This window comes from Dendroctonus ponderosae, unplaced genomic scaffold (genome assembly GCF_020466585.1).
Source record: "Dendroctonus ponderosae isolate FM_Combo_2020 unplaced genomic scaffold, Dpon_F_20191213v2 Dpon_F_20191213_1, whole genome shotgun sequence".
In the NCBI taxonomy this organism is placed as follows: domain Eukaryota; kingdom Metazoa; phylum Arthropoda; class Insecta; order Coleoptera; family Curculionidae; genus Dendroctonus; species Dendroctonus ponderosae.
The window spans coordinates 52,658,558-52,673,923 of NW_026017110.1; the positions used below are offsets into that span (position 1 = coordinate 52,658,558).

The following is a 15,366-nucleotide window of genomic DNA, read 5'->3' on the forward strand; positions in this document are numbered from 1 at the left end:
CTATAGAATTATGTACCTACAATAAATAATAGAATTTAAACCGAAACTAACTTAACATAAATCAACCTTTTGGATACACGAGTTTGGATGCAAAAAGCGATTTAAATAAATTTATTTCCTTCTGACAAGAAAATGTTATATAAGAAAGTAGGTAGTAAAAGTGAACATGGCTGTATCTAGCAGTACACTGCTTTGAATATAGTGCATATGCAAAATACCCCATTTGTAATATACTACATAATTCAAAACTGTAATTCAAAGAACCATTTGTTTGTGAACCTTTAGAAACTCTTTTCCCACTCAAGAACTAAAAGGTTTGGCCTTATCGTTAGTAAGTGATGATTACGCAACATAATTAAATCGGCTTAGACCACAGCAATACCAGAGACACTAAACGAATGTAAAAGATATTGATAAAATTGGTTTTAATATTGAGTGTAGAGCATTACTTTGACTTGTGTGCTTTTTGGCAAATATATGCCATCTAGAGTATAATATTTGGAGAAAATTGTAAAGGTTGAAATTACGACAAAAAATTATTAACGAGAGATACGAACAAAACGAAATGAAAATAATTACATTGGCGGTGGTGCTTTTAGAAACTTTAGAAAGTTCTTTGTTATTAGCATTCAAAAAGAAGCCCATTATGTAGTTGATAACCGGTATAAAGGCTACATGTCTGAAGTTTTGGAGTACTACGCGATATGCATATACTAGTTGAGTCAGATAATTACATGCACATTATATTATTACTTTCCGAAAGCGTTGGGCGCGTTTATTACAATTTTCACATATATGTGTTCTTTACGTAGTTAATACAAAATATGCCCTTTCATCTAACGATAGTAATTCATGTTTATTCGAGCGAATAATTCACCTTACTGCAGCTAGACTAAAAACGTGAAAACTATTGTACTTTCAAATGTTATTTCAGATTGCATCAGATAATGTTTCTTTAGTGCAAACTTCAGTGTAGTATATAAATTTCAATAGCACAAGTTTGCATAGTAATTTTAAGGCACCAAACTCAAATTAAATTTATCTTTAAAAAGCCCACATTACTCGACTACATAATCAATCTGTTTATTTAAGCAAGACCCCGTTCTAATTTGGATATAAAGGACCAAACTCTGAAATCTAACTTTTCTTTTAAGGTCCCCTTTTTGACCAGCATTCTAAAGTTCGGTCATTTATATTTGCCAATTGGCAAGAAAAACTATCAAAGCATGAGGAAATTGTTCGGGAAATATTTGTAATCCTTACTACTACCCACTTTCAGCATATCTTGAATTCTTTTTACTCGCAAATAAATAGGGGAAGGTGCAAAGTATTGTAATAAAAAAATTGTAACTATTATTGATGCAGTTCGCTCGGTCAAGCAAAAGGAGTTCTTTATATCGGACCGATATTATGTATGTGACCGGTAAACGATTGCTTAAACCGAGTCAGGTAGAACTCAACGCTTCGTAAAGTTATTGGGGTTTCTTCAGTTCATTTCCCAAGCAATATTGCATTCAGGTACAGAACACAAGTCACGGCAACAATAAAATATTATTTTTACAATAGAGCATTTTATATTTCATTCCTTGTACCATAAACAGAACCAGTTTGTAAATATTAAATTATTCGCTCAGTGATAATTAACTTGCAATCAACAAATTGCAAATTTAAAATAAGTAAAGTGTAAAATTTGTAGGGTGTAGATAAGTTCTATATTTTTTAGGCGGATTCATGTTTTCAGAAACGTGAATGTTTGTTGGGTATATCGCCTCAAAAGTTTTTTGGTAAGAAAATTTCCTGACGTCTTTTATTACAGATTGATAAACAGTGCTCGTATCTCGCAATAAGAACGAATCTTTGGTCTACTTCAGATCTTAACATCGGTAACCATGTATGTCTTATATTAAATGAACATGAGGCAACACAAGTATTTTGATTTAGTAAAGTAAATGCGATTTCTTTAATTTTACGTTTTTTTGTAGATGGTTCCTTTGCTAAAATTGTAGAATTATTCTATTGAATTTTGTGGCAATTATCAAATGCATGTTGACAAATATGTGACCTATCATGTTCATATACCATGAGGTTTTGTTACTCAAATGTTGCTTCTAATTGTATTCTCATTTTTGAAGATAGCCCTAATATTTAATTTTCTACCTACTCGTTTAATTTGATCCGAATTTAAATCAATTTCTAATAAAAAACAATTGTAGCAAAGGATCCATCTACAAAAAATCGTAAAATTAAAGAAAGCGCATTCATTTTACTAAATCAAAATAATTGTGTTCATGTTCATTTAATTTAGGTCATACATGGTTACCTATTCTTAAATCTGAAGAACACCGGAGAAACATACACCAAAATTATTAATTAATATTACCTTTATTGGTTTAAATAAAGTTAATATTAATTAAATAAAGTCATTAAATTGACAATTTGTAGAAACGAATTATCAGAGCAAATTTTTACATATTTGTATTCTCCTAATATTGTTACACAATTTATTAATTTATTCTTTTTTGGGCTCATTTAGTTTCATTTGATAAGGATAGCAGAAAATAGCTATCGAATCGTTAAGGTAATTTTTTAAATTAATTTCCTTACTAATTGCAGTTTTCTCTTACAGCTTGAGCCTAAGTGTGTCGCAGGATACCCTCTAGGTGATAGTTCTTGATTACCATTTGATAAAAAACTCGTTCTTATTGCGAAATAAAAGCACTGTTTATCAATCTGTAGAGAATAAACGACGTGAGGAAATTTTGTCTTTTTGAAAGACAAAAATCTTTGAACCAAAATACCTAACAAACAGTTTGTGAAAACAACAAACACATTTCTGTTGAATTCTGGAAATGGTCGATGATTTTGTCTTTACATAAATTGCAGCTATAAATAGTTGAAAGTATTTCTAATGGCTCCCGTTAATTTGATTTCCATAATACAGATACAGATAATCGCATTGTAAAAAATATTTCAATCGATGTAGAATGAAGCTATTACAATACTCGGATTACGATTCCATATACCAGGCTTCCAAGGCTTCCAATGAGATAATCCTTAGCAATCGCCATTATTCACGTAACATACAGGTAGTCCTGTTGAATTATTATTTAAACAAATCCAATTATCAATCTGGTAATTACAAGAGCGTTACAACGCAGACAACCAAAAACCCAGAAATAGGTTTTCTATGTATTCGAGCTTGTTATAAGCATATTTTTTCGAAAATGGTAGATATTTTTCCAATTTTAAGTTAAAGTTGTTAATTGTATATGTACATTTTTATTTTATTTAAAATGCATTACCGGTAAAAAATTATTTTTGCACGTTAATCTGCATCACATTGTTCTGCAATTCAAAATGTTTTAAGCCAACCTTCTAAACTACTGAGTATACGCTCCAAAACTCAATAATCTGTTAGTGAAGGTTTAATTATTTTCAAGGCAAAGAGCAGCAAAGAAGCGAAAGGTTTTTAATTTGCTCGATAATTTATTTCACAATAAAGTGGCCAGTCAGTGTTACGAAAATATGTTCTTATTATTATTTATAAAACCTATAACCACTAAACGTCTGAATTAGCGAAGGAAAAAACAGGAATGGAATGATTCTCTCAATTTGCCGAACATTCTAGTTACTTTAAACAAGAAATTTATTCTTTCAATAGGAAATTTATATTATTTTTAAGAATTCTCGTTTCAATAAGTGGCGCTTAAAAATAACTTACTCCTCTCTCGCATTAAGTCTGGGATATATTGACATTTTTATGCGCCTTTTATACCTAGATAAAGGATAAGACTCCAATTTAAAGGAAGGTTAACAGTCTCAGCTGTAATGTAGAAGGCTTTGTAACTCCTATCCATTCTATTTTATACATGAAATATTTAAATTTCCGGAGTGAGAAAAATTTACATTCGTTTCATATAACCCTTCAAGGAAGATCAGAGAAAAATTGAGCAGTTTAACCAAAAATTAATCGTCCTTTGGTTACTTCTTCCTGGTTATATCAAAACTGGCATTAGGAATTAACACATTCTATCAATCCTAAAATTGCAACTTGGGCTGACGTTTATTCAGCTGTATTAGAAACCCATACATACGTAGCTTATCTTAAATACTGCCGCTCTACATGTCTAGCTAGCTATTCGGAATTACCTAGTGGCTCTCTTATTGAATTACTTATTTTATTGGACAACAGGGGTTCCGTAAATTTAATTTACGGCCAAGTTTATCATTTAATTAATTTCTACATGATATTTCCGGTTTTCCCGTGTGGCCAGGCAAGATTTCTATTTCCTGCTAAGTTGCATATAAAATATCTAAGCTACTTTATGCCCTAATCTGGGGACATAGACCTACGGCAAGCACCGTCAAGCAATTTAAAACGACAATTCTTACGACATTTTCAGACAAACAGTTAATGAAAAATATTCGTCAAAAATAAAACTCAACAAATACAAAACTTTAATTAGATTAGAAATTAGACAATAATTTGTTAGCCTGCCAGGTCTCCGGCCTAATATTCAGGCAATAACGACAATTCAAAGCATTCGGGTACTTCCAACTAATTTCTGCTTTAGATGAAAAAAGAAAATATAGGCTATATAATAGGAAAAGGTCGGAAGACATATCTGAAAGGTCCACATTCCTTTCAGCAAAGGTTAATAACGAGTGGTTGTTTGGGGGCTACCTTTCTATGACCCGGCTCTATAGCATTTGTGCTTTGTAAGTTGCAAGATCGGCCTTATATTACTGAGGGCCTATACAATGCTTATCTTAAATACGTGTTCACGTTTTATCGGTTACTTTGATGACGGATGCTGCTTAATCCAATTTAGTTCGAAGTATGAGAACATTTCAAAAAGCTAAAGTTTATCTTGCATCCAACAAAATTGATAGAATTTTGTTTGCACCAATTTTGCAAAGTAAAAATAATTTTTTTGTACATTGGCCAGAAAATCCCTTTATTAACTTTACAAAAAACCGTTATAAAATTGGAGATTTTAATTACAGTTTCCAAGTTCATGATTTCTTCATTTAATTAGTTTTTTTCAATATAACGATTTAGGTTTTTATACAGCCTCCCCAGAAGCTTTCCTGTAAATTTAGAACAAGAATGTGATTTTTAAAAGGGGCACTTTCCAGAAACTTTGCTCTGAAATAAAAAAGTACGCAGAATTCAAAAGTTGTTGATGAGATTTTATGAAATGTTACATAAAGCGGAAAAACGAGATTCAATTAATGTTGAAATTATTTCAAATATTCTCGATAACAGTTGTATAGAAAGTAAAATATATAGAAAGTTTTTTTTGTATAAAATAAAATTTTTATAAAAAAAATTTCATTATGGGAAAGTGAAAACAGTCACTGAAGTGATAGCAAAACCTTGAGAAATCTATGCATGAGATACAGCCAACCTTAACACAAGCCGCAAATCCACAACGCTCCAGCGAATATCGAATTTCGAAACCTTGGACAAACATTGCATTTTCCGAGATATGCGATATTGGATATTAGCCATATAATGCAGGCAATATTATATACTTTGCGACACCCCGATCAAATATAGAAGATATTCTTTCCGCTTCCCACTGCTCTTTACTCGATTGAAAATCAAGTTAATTAATTTTTGAGACTACTATTATTTAATTTAATGCCCATTAGCCTTGTTTGCTAAAGCTCTATAACTCCTTATTGTATCCTAGTTCTCATATTTCTTGGTTCATTCGATGCAATTACGTTTGACTCATTTTAAACCACTTATTAAAACGATTTCTAAGACGCATTTGCACCAACGACTATTTAAACAATCATCATTAACGCTGAGGTAGAGTTCCCTCACAATCGAACAGCAAAGAATAGTGTTCACATAGCAGCTGTATCTTTCAAGACTAAAAATTTAATTTTCATCTTTTAGAGCTAGGCCGGCCTGGTAATCTCTTCCACTCTTCCAAAGAAAATGACTGTTTACGTTCTCTCCCAGTTTCAATATGGTTTTTGTTGGCGTCAAAAACAAATGTTAATGGTGAAAATATCGACGTGTTTTAACAGTACTTTGTGGCTGGTCGGAATAATCACACTTGCACCGATGCTGAGGCGGAAAATTATAGAAGTGCAAATTGGATTGAAAAGTGCCCGAATGTAATGAGATCTCATAAGCCCATAAATCAAACAATTCCAATTAATAACACCAAACCGTTTTATCTTCCTAGGCACGCACACTTATTGATTTCAGTGGTTTTTGTAGAGAAGCCAAAAAGAGAACACACAAATGTTTGTTCCGGTTATAGAAAAACGAGTTGAATTATTAAATCGTTTAAATAGTTAATGGTGTACTTTTGTTGGACACTCGTCGTCAATAATGACGTAAAATTAGGCAAAATTTTGAAATATGTTATTTAGCAAATCACTCTCACGATTTGTGGTTGCCCAGTTCCGTAATAAATATTTAAATATTTTTAAATTTAAATTTAAGGACGAACGTAACGTGACACAGAACCATAAAATAGCAACAATAAAGCTTTGAAATTTCTGGGTCATCTGGTCACCCTATAAAAATTTCTATAAAATTACAAGCCCTTCTAAGAATTCCCGTATTAACCCAGAAACTCTATGCGAAGGCAATATTTGCAGAGAAATTGCACTCACATGGGTATTAAATGTAACTAAGTGCATAAACAAAATGTTTGACCGTCAATTCCCCGTTTTCAACTAAAGCACCACCAAATCGAGAAGCAGTAAATTCTAATAGTCTTTTATAAAATGGACAATTATGTAATTAAGATTTTCGAAATACATTTAAACATTTTTTCGGTTGATATATAAATCGGTCATATTGTCTGAGTGGTGGAATGACACCACTCTAACCCATTCTATATTGAACCTTTGATGTACACATTCACTTTGACTATAATTATTCGGTATCGCCAGCTTAGAAACACCACTCAAACGTATATGAGTTCATTAAAAATTTAGTGTTTAGGCCGCAGTACAGAAACGTCTAAAAAAATCCAAATTAAAACTACTGACAAACTGATGAAAATGCATTTCAAACCGCAGACATGTATAGTGAACGGGAAGTTTTCAGCGTTTTTCACCGTCAATTTTAATGCCATCAGACTACTAATACTACTAAATATTCGATACAATTACAAAAATACACATAATATAGTTGCCTAAAAACTTCATTCAAGTATTCAAATGTTATGAATAGCGACCGATCTCAACTATCTAATCTACTCAATAATAAAAATAGACTGCTCACTTTGTTAACATATTTTGGCATATTTGTATTTGTAAAACTAAATACATTTGAGAATTCAACAATACAGGAGCAATTATTATGTCTTTTAAATGGAGGCCTCTCGTCTTTTAACAGTATGGCATTAAACGAGTTTTATAATGAAAGGTGAAAAATTCCTCTTTCCTTGCTTTAACATTTGCAACTGATGAAGTTGGATGGAATTATTAGTCCAAGTTGTTTACCGAGTTCATTTAAATGTCATAAAATTAAACACTACATGAACTTAAATTTTAAAAAAGTGAACTTCGAACTAGTCGAAGCTTGGTTCACGATAATCAGCTGCAGTTTTAGTCGACGACAAGCATAAATCTTCTCGTGGATAATTATTATTAAAATATTTCACAAATAGTTGCGACATTTGCAGTTTTAATTGTGAAAATTGTTCGATTTATGTATCAATACCAAATAGTTTGGAGAAATAACCCTTTTCCGCCTTCAGCCGATCACTTTTATTGGACTCACAGCAAATTGTCTTGTGAAACGTTTGCCGCCAACAACTATTTATCAACAAATACTAAAACAGGACCTGAGTTTCCTTTGATACGTTCATGTGCAGCCGAGAGCAAAATATGATTCAAAAATGGGAAAAAAAATATAAAAAAGCTACCAAACGCACTACAATTAGCAAACCATAATATTGATTTACTCATTAATGGGTTTATGGGGATTGATTGAAAACAAAATTAATTAAACTTATGTACTTAATGAATAAAAGTATTCTTCCAAATTATTAGCTGAGTATTTACAACAATTCTATAAAATATCGTTTTTAATTTAATTTTTTTGGTGGTCCAAGGACAAATTATTTTGGAGGTTTGGTTAGGAGAATTTTTTTTAAATATTTACAATAACTGGCAAAATTCAGTTGGTTAATTTTCTTATTTAATTTAAACCTTAGCTGCCTACATTACCTACACCGCGAATTTCCCAAGTCCCCAAGCCAATAATCTCAATAGCATTAGAATTTAATGAATAAAATTAGTTCACTATAATGGTGCCATGAGCATGTACTCGTAGTATGTATATCCGACTTAGTAGAAACGCAATTAAACCCTTTACGCCTGTTAAAATAATATGTTGTTTAAAAACGGTGGTGCTTTCGGACGCTCATAAACCTATTACCTGAAGAAGTGTTTTTTTCATTTTGTATTTTTGGAGGTTGATGCTGAACATAAACATTTTAATATAAATATTTGGTAATTTACTTTAAATAAGCCCCAAATCCACGAAACTTCTAGAGGCAAAGAGCTAGTTGCAATCACCGCTCATGGCAAAAGCTTCATATAGGATAGTAAACAGAATTTAAGCACTGACAAGCAAGGCAATAACGTGGTTTTACAAGGAGATATCAAAAGCAGATACCCCAAACAATGAACTACTACTCACAAACTACTGCATCAAATCGACTCTCCGATCTCAGAATAGAAATTGGTAAAAGGGAAAAGGACTTTCGATCGCTGATAATATATAACAGACCATACACATAAGACATCCTTACAATCCACTGCACAATCCCTAAGACCAAAATGATGTTTGGACAGTTACAGACAAAATGCATAAAGAACCCCAACAGCTGGACGATTATAGAACCCCTATGTCTTTATAAGAAATAGCAGACACTACCGCTAGTTTATTCCAATAACAGCTTGATTAGAAGATTTGCAAACACAACCGATCTAACTAGGAAAGTACGGAGAATATTTTAGATTACAATAAGCTTCCATTAGTATATTGTTTATAATCCTACAACCTCAATATACGATAGAAACGTACATGGAAGGGCAGAAAAACTACTGTACACTGAGAAATGTACAGTAAGCGTGAGCTGATCGCATTTTTCACAAGAAGTAGATTGTTTAAATATATATGCTAAATTGTGGACTTCAAAAAACCAAATCAATAGATTCTCTTCCTTGTAAATTTTCAGTGGCTAAGTTATGAAAAGTTAAAAATTTATTAATCCACGATCTCGTTCAAATACTTTCGCATGAGAGACGTAAAACTGTTTCAAAGTATCACTTTAGCAAAATAACGAAGAAACTAAGTTAGTATTTTTTTTTAGGTCAGAAAGAAAAATTCTCGAGGCATACCAACAGCCAAAATCCTCGAATATTTCTCGGCTGCAACTTATATATTCTAGCCCCTTTATTCATTTTCTCATATATTTTTTGTTTCAAGAAAACTTTTGGGCAATTTTGAAGTTTAGACTCCTTTACTTTAAAACAATCTGACGGTTACGTGCCCAAGCTCACCAAATGGTTTTTCGAAAGTATTTTTGATTATGGGTAACATATAAAGTTTGAGAATGTGCGAAATGTGATTATATAAAATGCATTTTATCAGAGCACTTTGTTATTAAAAGCGACATTAAACTAATCGGCCCGATATAAATGCGTGTGTATTCGACATAAATAAAAAGCACAGCTACCAACAAGTCAAGTCAGCCGATTTTATTTCAATATACCAGCTACAGTTTGCTTGTTAATATCTCTACACTCAAGCCCCAACTATTAAGATAAATGAAAATGGGTTATACGTTAAAACCAACTAAACTTTGCGTGCCTTGAAAACCACAAGAAAATATCATTACCCAGAAGGTAATTCTATTTTATATTACACATGCCCAATTTGTTCTTGCAGTCGAAAAATATCGTGTTGGTATCTCTAAACATTCTGTTTGGGAGATTTAACACAAGAAAACGGACTCTAATGGAAATAAATATTTCCCTCGAACACGCAATTCTTAAAATTTGTTACCGCTACGTTGTTGCTGGTGTCTCTATTTATACCGAACAGCTTTTATAATTTCACAGCGTAAACAAATTCTCCCCTGCTTTGCATGACGTAATGGTGTTACCTTAAAAATTAAACATCATTATCGCTATCGTGCCGAGCTTTTCTCATTCAGAAGTTTTTTCCCAGAAAATGTCCCATAGCTGAAACTGAAATTATTCACATTTTTTTGCTGCGGATTGAAATGCGGTTATCATTTTCTGGCAGTATATGAAAATATGAATAACTAATCGTCAGATCCTTCATGCAAAAGGAAAATTAAGTCATTATTTGTGATTAAGGAATTTATACAAATTACATTTCATAGATTATTAACCAGCAAATTTCGTCTACTTGAAGCTCTTCAGATATTACGAAAATTAACCTTTTATGATAAATTAGCTCCAGCCATTTTGTTGCCTTCTAGTAGTTTGTCAACCCATAAATAGGCCACATTTTGCAGGCACTCGAAATAAATCATTGCTTAAGCCTGAGAGAGAATTAATTAGGTCAGATGCAAGTCAAACATGCTTCGGTTCAATGAAAAAATGAAAGTTTAAAAAGTCCATTTCTCTAAATTTTTTCCAGATTTCTCACTCTTTCATACCTATAAGTAATTTTACGAAGAGCGAAAACCTATTTACGAGTATCCGCAAGTACCATCTATCACACACCAGTTCGTAATTCAAAAATATACATAGAAACAGAAGAAGTTGTTGAAAAATCCACCTCCTAAAACTTCGAAGCACTTCCAATAACATGCGGTAACCAGGGCTTAAAAAGTTTTGATTGATTTTCGTTTTTTTTGTCTCGACCACTTTCGTAAGTGCACAATCAGCATGGGCGCTCAAAAACCAAACTACAGGTACTCATTTATCAGCAAAGAGGATGAACTCACCTCAATAAATATTTTTTAAACGTGCGGAAAATTGACGAGATTTAAGGACACTGTCGAGGGCTATTTGATAGAAACGCGCCGGAATAAACACGTGTTTTCGCGCCGGGAACGCAAAAGGATTTGCAGCAGGATTGCCGCTCGAGTCCTGCAGGCTTCGTTCAACTGCCGGCTTGCGTTGGACGAAGGACTATGGAAAGTCCTGACAGGAGTAGAGGGGAGCGCATTCACAAGACAGTGTCCTGTTGGTCACTTGGCCTAAATCAGTTGCTTAGCTGCTCCACTAAATGGAAACCGATTTTATTCCAGAAACTGATATTATTTTATTAAAAAATCTGCTAACTACAAACCTCAATAAGCTCCATGTTGTTTTAGATTAAAAGCTGCAAGTAAAGTTTACGCCTAAAGCGTCCTACACACAGCAGTTCAAAAGTAGTCTCCGTAAATTGTTATGCTGCAGGTTACCTTAGGAGCAAAGCGCACATACATTTGCTATTTTTCATGGTGAATTAGCAGAGACCTGATTCAAAAGGAAAATTATACACTCGTGTCCATGCAAGTCTGACGATTGACTCGAATGAATTTACTAAAAATATCAGGTTTAAGTTAAAAAATTATTGGGTTTGGAAAATTTCCCAGCGTAGTAGCTGTGGATAATTGGAAGTGCTTCCTCACGTTTCGCTCACATCTGCGCTAGACATTGTCGGAAGCGATGGGTAGCGACCAAAGTTATCTGGTTAACGCCTTGAAGCAGTACTGTAGACGGGCATTTTGCTGCGCCAGTACTGGGAACCAGATACTAATACCGCTGCGTCCTTAGAAAAATTGCGATACTTTCCGCTACGCAAAACTTATTCTAATTCCGTCACTCTCCGATCTTGTTTTAACTTAACTTTCCTGGATGTTTCTTTGAATGCGCACATCGATTAAATTTTTCTCTAAATTTCTAGAACAGCATGTTAAAACAGACACAAAAATGTTAATAAACATCCACAACAAAATATTTTATTTGGGTAAAACGGAAATGAGGAGAAGCTCTGACAATAAAATTAAAATATAAGGAAATATAATAGCAACAGAATATATGTTAAATGTGCAAAAGAAAAATATCAAAAGTTGAGTCCAGAGTTGAGATTATTCAACTAGATGCAAATGTGTTGTCATTCATAGCATTTGAAAACTGAATTATATTTGTTAAATCTGTACATACGGTATAAGTTTTTTTAAAGTGTTGCAAGGTTGTATCCCAGAAAAATGTCAAATTTATGTATCAAACTTTGAGACAGTATGAAATGTGTGACCTTTCAACATATATTTGATAATTTCTGCAACGGTTGGCAAATATGAGCTGTACATGAGTGACCTGTTACCTTATTGCGTATCAATCACCCTTTACCTCATCGCGCTTGATAATGGTTACTGCAAATGTGAGCGAAACGCCAGGAAGCAATTCCGATTATCCAAGGCTTGTAAACCCGGGAAACTTTTCGACCGATACTTCAAACGGGCGCGAAAATTTTCATTGTATAGCGTAGGTCAATACTGGTTACGAAAATTTCCATTGTAGTAGCGAAACAGCAACTAATAATTAAAATCCGATGTAAAATTTACATCAAAGTTCAGTAAGTAAGTAAGCGCACCACAGGAATGTCAATTACTTTTTCTACCGATAGATAGCTTATCTATCAAACTAGAACTATATTGGCTTCCTTTGACAAAACATCAAATAAGTTACTGGCCTGAATTGACTGGCCTAGAACAAAACATTGTTAACATGCCTTTAAAAACTTTTAGTGAACTTCGAAAGTAACACACAAATAGCTTTTTTGAAACAAGGCATTAATATTGTAAAATCAAAGGCAAAACAGAAGAAATGACCATTGGGATCTTATTCGTCTGTATTTGAAAGGCTTGGCAATTAACTACTCTGTGAATCCAGCGAGTTATCAACGATAAATTCAAAGTAGCTTGGAATCCAATTACTAATGTCGAAAATCGGAAGAAATCCAAACTGTATGCTCCTATTAATTACGCCAATAAAACGCATACGGTGAATGAAAAAACCACAATTCTCTCTATTTATTAACGACTTAATTCCAATATGGAATTTCTAATTCAAAATCAAACTAGTTCCAATTCACTTTAATCGTTGTACGATTAGGAATTCGGCATAACGCAGCCTTAGAGTCGAAAATCGAATTCCAGTCAAACAGTGGAAATTCCTTAGCTGCTTTCCACATTAGTCGGTCCCGCTTCGACTCATACAGAGAAATTGGTCAATGTTAGCAGAATACGTACTTCATTAAATTATAACCTACATTATAACAACTTGCCTAGGTCCCCTAAATGTCCCAACATTTTGAATCCCATTGAATATAATACAGCCGCAGCTGGAGGGTCGCATAGCAATCTTGATGAAATATGATAAAGTATACAATTGCATGAGTAACTTGAGCCTATGCGTAAAATGAAAAGCATGATTTGAATTGGACAAACATCAAACAGAAAAACTCGTCTGATCCAAAATATAACCGCTCGCTATTAGTGATGTTGCACAAAAAGTTGCCTTGGAATCATTTCAAAAAGCGTAAGCTGATTAGGCGAGCTCAAAGCAGACGGAAATGATAAAAGATCCATAATTGGCTGATATTCCATTATCAAGTGGTAAAAGTATTACCTAAACAGAGATAAATGAGCTAGAGACTAATCGTGCTCCATACAACTACGCGTTTGAATTAATTGAATGTAGTTGTCAAATGAGAAAATATGTAAGCAGTTTTGTTCAAAATATGTCTTATGCTCGTTTTTACCCCCCGCAATTGCTAATTAAATTAGCATTAAGTAGAAACATACCTATATAAACAAAAATTAATTAATTAATTCTACGCATCCAGGCTGATTCAATCCAAGCATTTGAAAAATTTTAGCGAAATGCCAGAGAGTTTCAGTTATGAAAATTGAAAATTACAACTTCCACAAAATACTGACTCTGAGATCCAATTGCATTTAAGAAACGCCACCCATTTTTCTAGTAGATTTCCCCTTAAACCAATATAGTAAGATTTTCTTGGAAAGCAGCACAAAACTTTTCAAACCGTTAATGTAAAACTTTTAGCCGGAAAATGTCGGTACGATTTCCCCACAAGCCCGGCTTATTTCCTTAGTTTTGGTATTTCGTGAAAATGCAATTTTCCCGTCCTTATATTAACATAAACCAAGAAGCACCGGTTAAGACCTACACAAGCGTTATTTGTGTAGCAAAACCTTTCGGCATCATTGCTGGCTTGCTGGTGCGCCATTCTATTTAATTTACGATCTAAGCGAGAACATCCATCTTTGAGGCCGCTAAATTTGGTTTCAAGAATTATCAAATTGACCGATTAGCCATTTTTGGAGAAAATTAATTTTTACCAGCAGCTGCGTATGGTTGGAAGTTTAGCCGCAGCGCTCCTAATGAAACGTGTGTCATAATCTTGCTAGTTATGAAATTGATCATTTTTCTAAAAACTGTGTAAAACTTTTTGGGCCTGACCTTTTCCTGCTGTAATTACTTAGCTAGAATTACGTTAATATGCGCTTTTATACTCAAACTACATTTTCAGAAAGAATTTCGATTTATACGCGCACTACTATTAGAACACTTTTTGAAGACACACTGTACATAATCAAATAATGAATGAGTTTCTCGATGGAATTCAGCCAAACCAACATAATAACATTACAGTCTAATTGACTACCACTTTTTTCTGTAAAAGCTCAATTTGCTTAATCGGCCTTGTAATGGCTTAATTTCAATGAACATTGCTTAATTTGTGTGTTCAGATTCCATCCAAAATGAATTCCTTTTAATTACGTCGGTTTGGTCCCATTACTCTATAATGCGTCCAGGGGCGATGAGATGGTATTGTCTAATGCCGGAATTGCTCATAATTGCTATAGAAATTGCCTGTTTTATACAACACTTGACAGGTTTATGATACTTATTCTAAAGAAAATTTATATGGAAAACGATCAAATTAACGTTTGGACATAAATCCACGGGAATTTCATCGAGTGTATATTTTAAAGAAAAAGTATATCTATGCATTCTTCAAAGATATTCTAAAAAGTTCGCAAGATCTATTATGGAACCGAACTTTTTATGGCACCGAACAAGTTGTTGTTTGAGGCCAGAAAATTAGATTTGAATGCTGCAGAAAAAATAACTCACCCAATTTATCCCGAGCGTAAGTCTTCACTTCCAAATTAGGCAACTCCTGCGCTGTAATTAAAAATGCTCTTATTAGAAACATTAATTTTACAATATTCCAACAATTTCAAAATATAGTTATATTCACAATTTTATGAAGAACAAAACAATTTAATTATCGATATTGCGGGTTCGATTCAATGTTAATAATCT

General features: G+C 33.2%; 1 protein-coding gene across 1 annotated transcript in view; it reads right to left on the bottom strand.

Annotated features, from left to right (window-relative positions):
* LOC109533785 (agrin) overlaps positions 1–15,366 on the bottom strand; it is a 232,861-nt gene that overhangs the window by 136,721 nt on the left and 80,774 nt on the right. Inside the window, exon 3 of the mRNA XM_048668179.1 lies at positions 15,175–15,225. Coding sequence (XP_048524136.1) covers positions 15,175–15,225 — 51 coding nt within the window. The remainder of the gene's footprint in view (positions 1–15,174; positions 15,226–15,366) is intronic.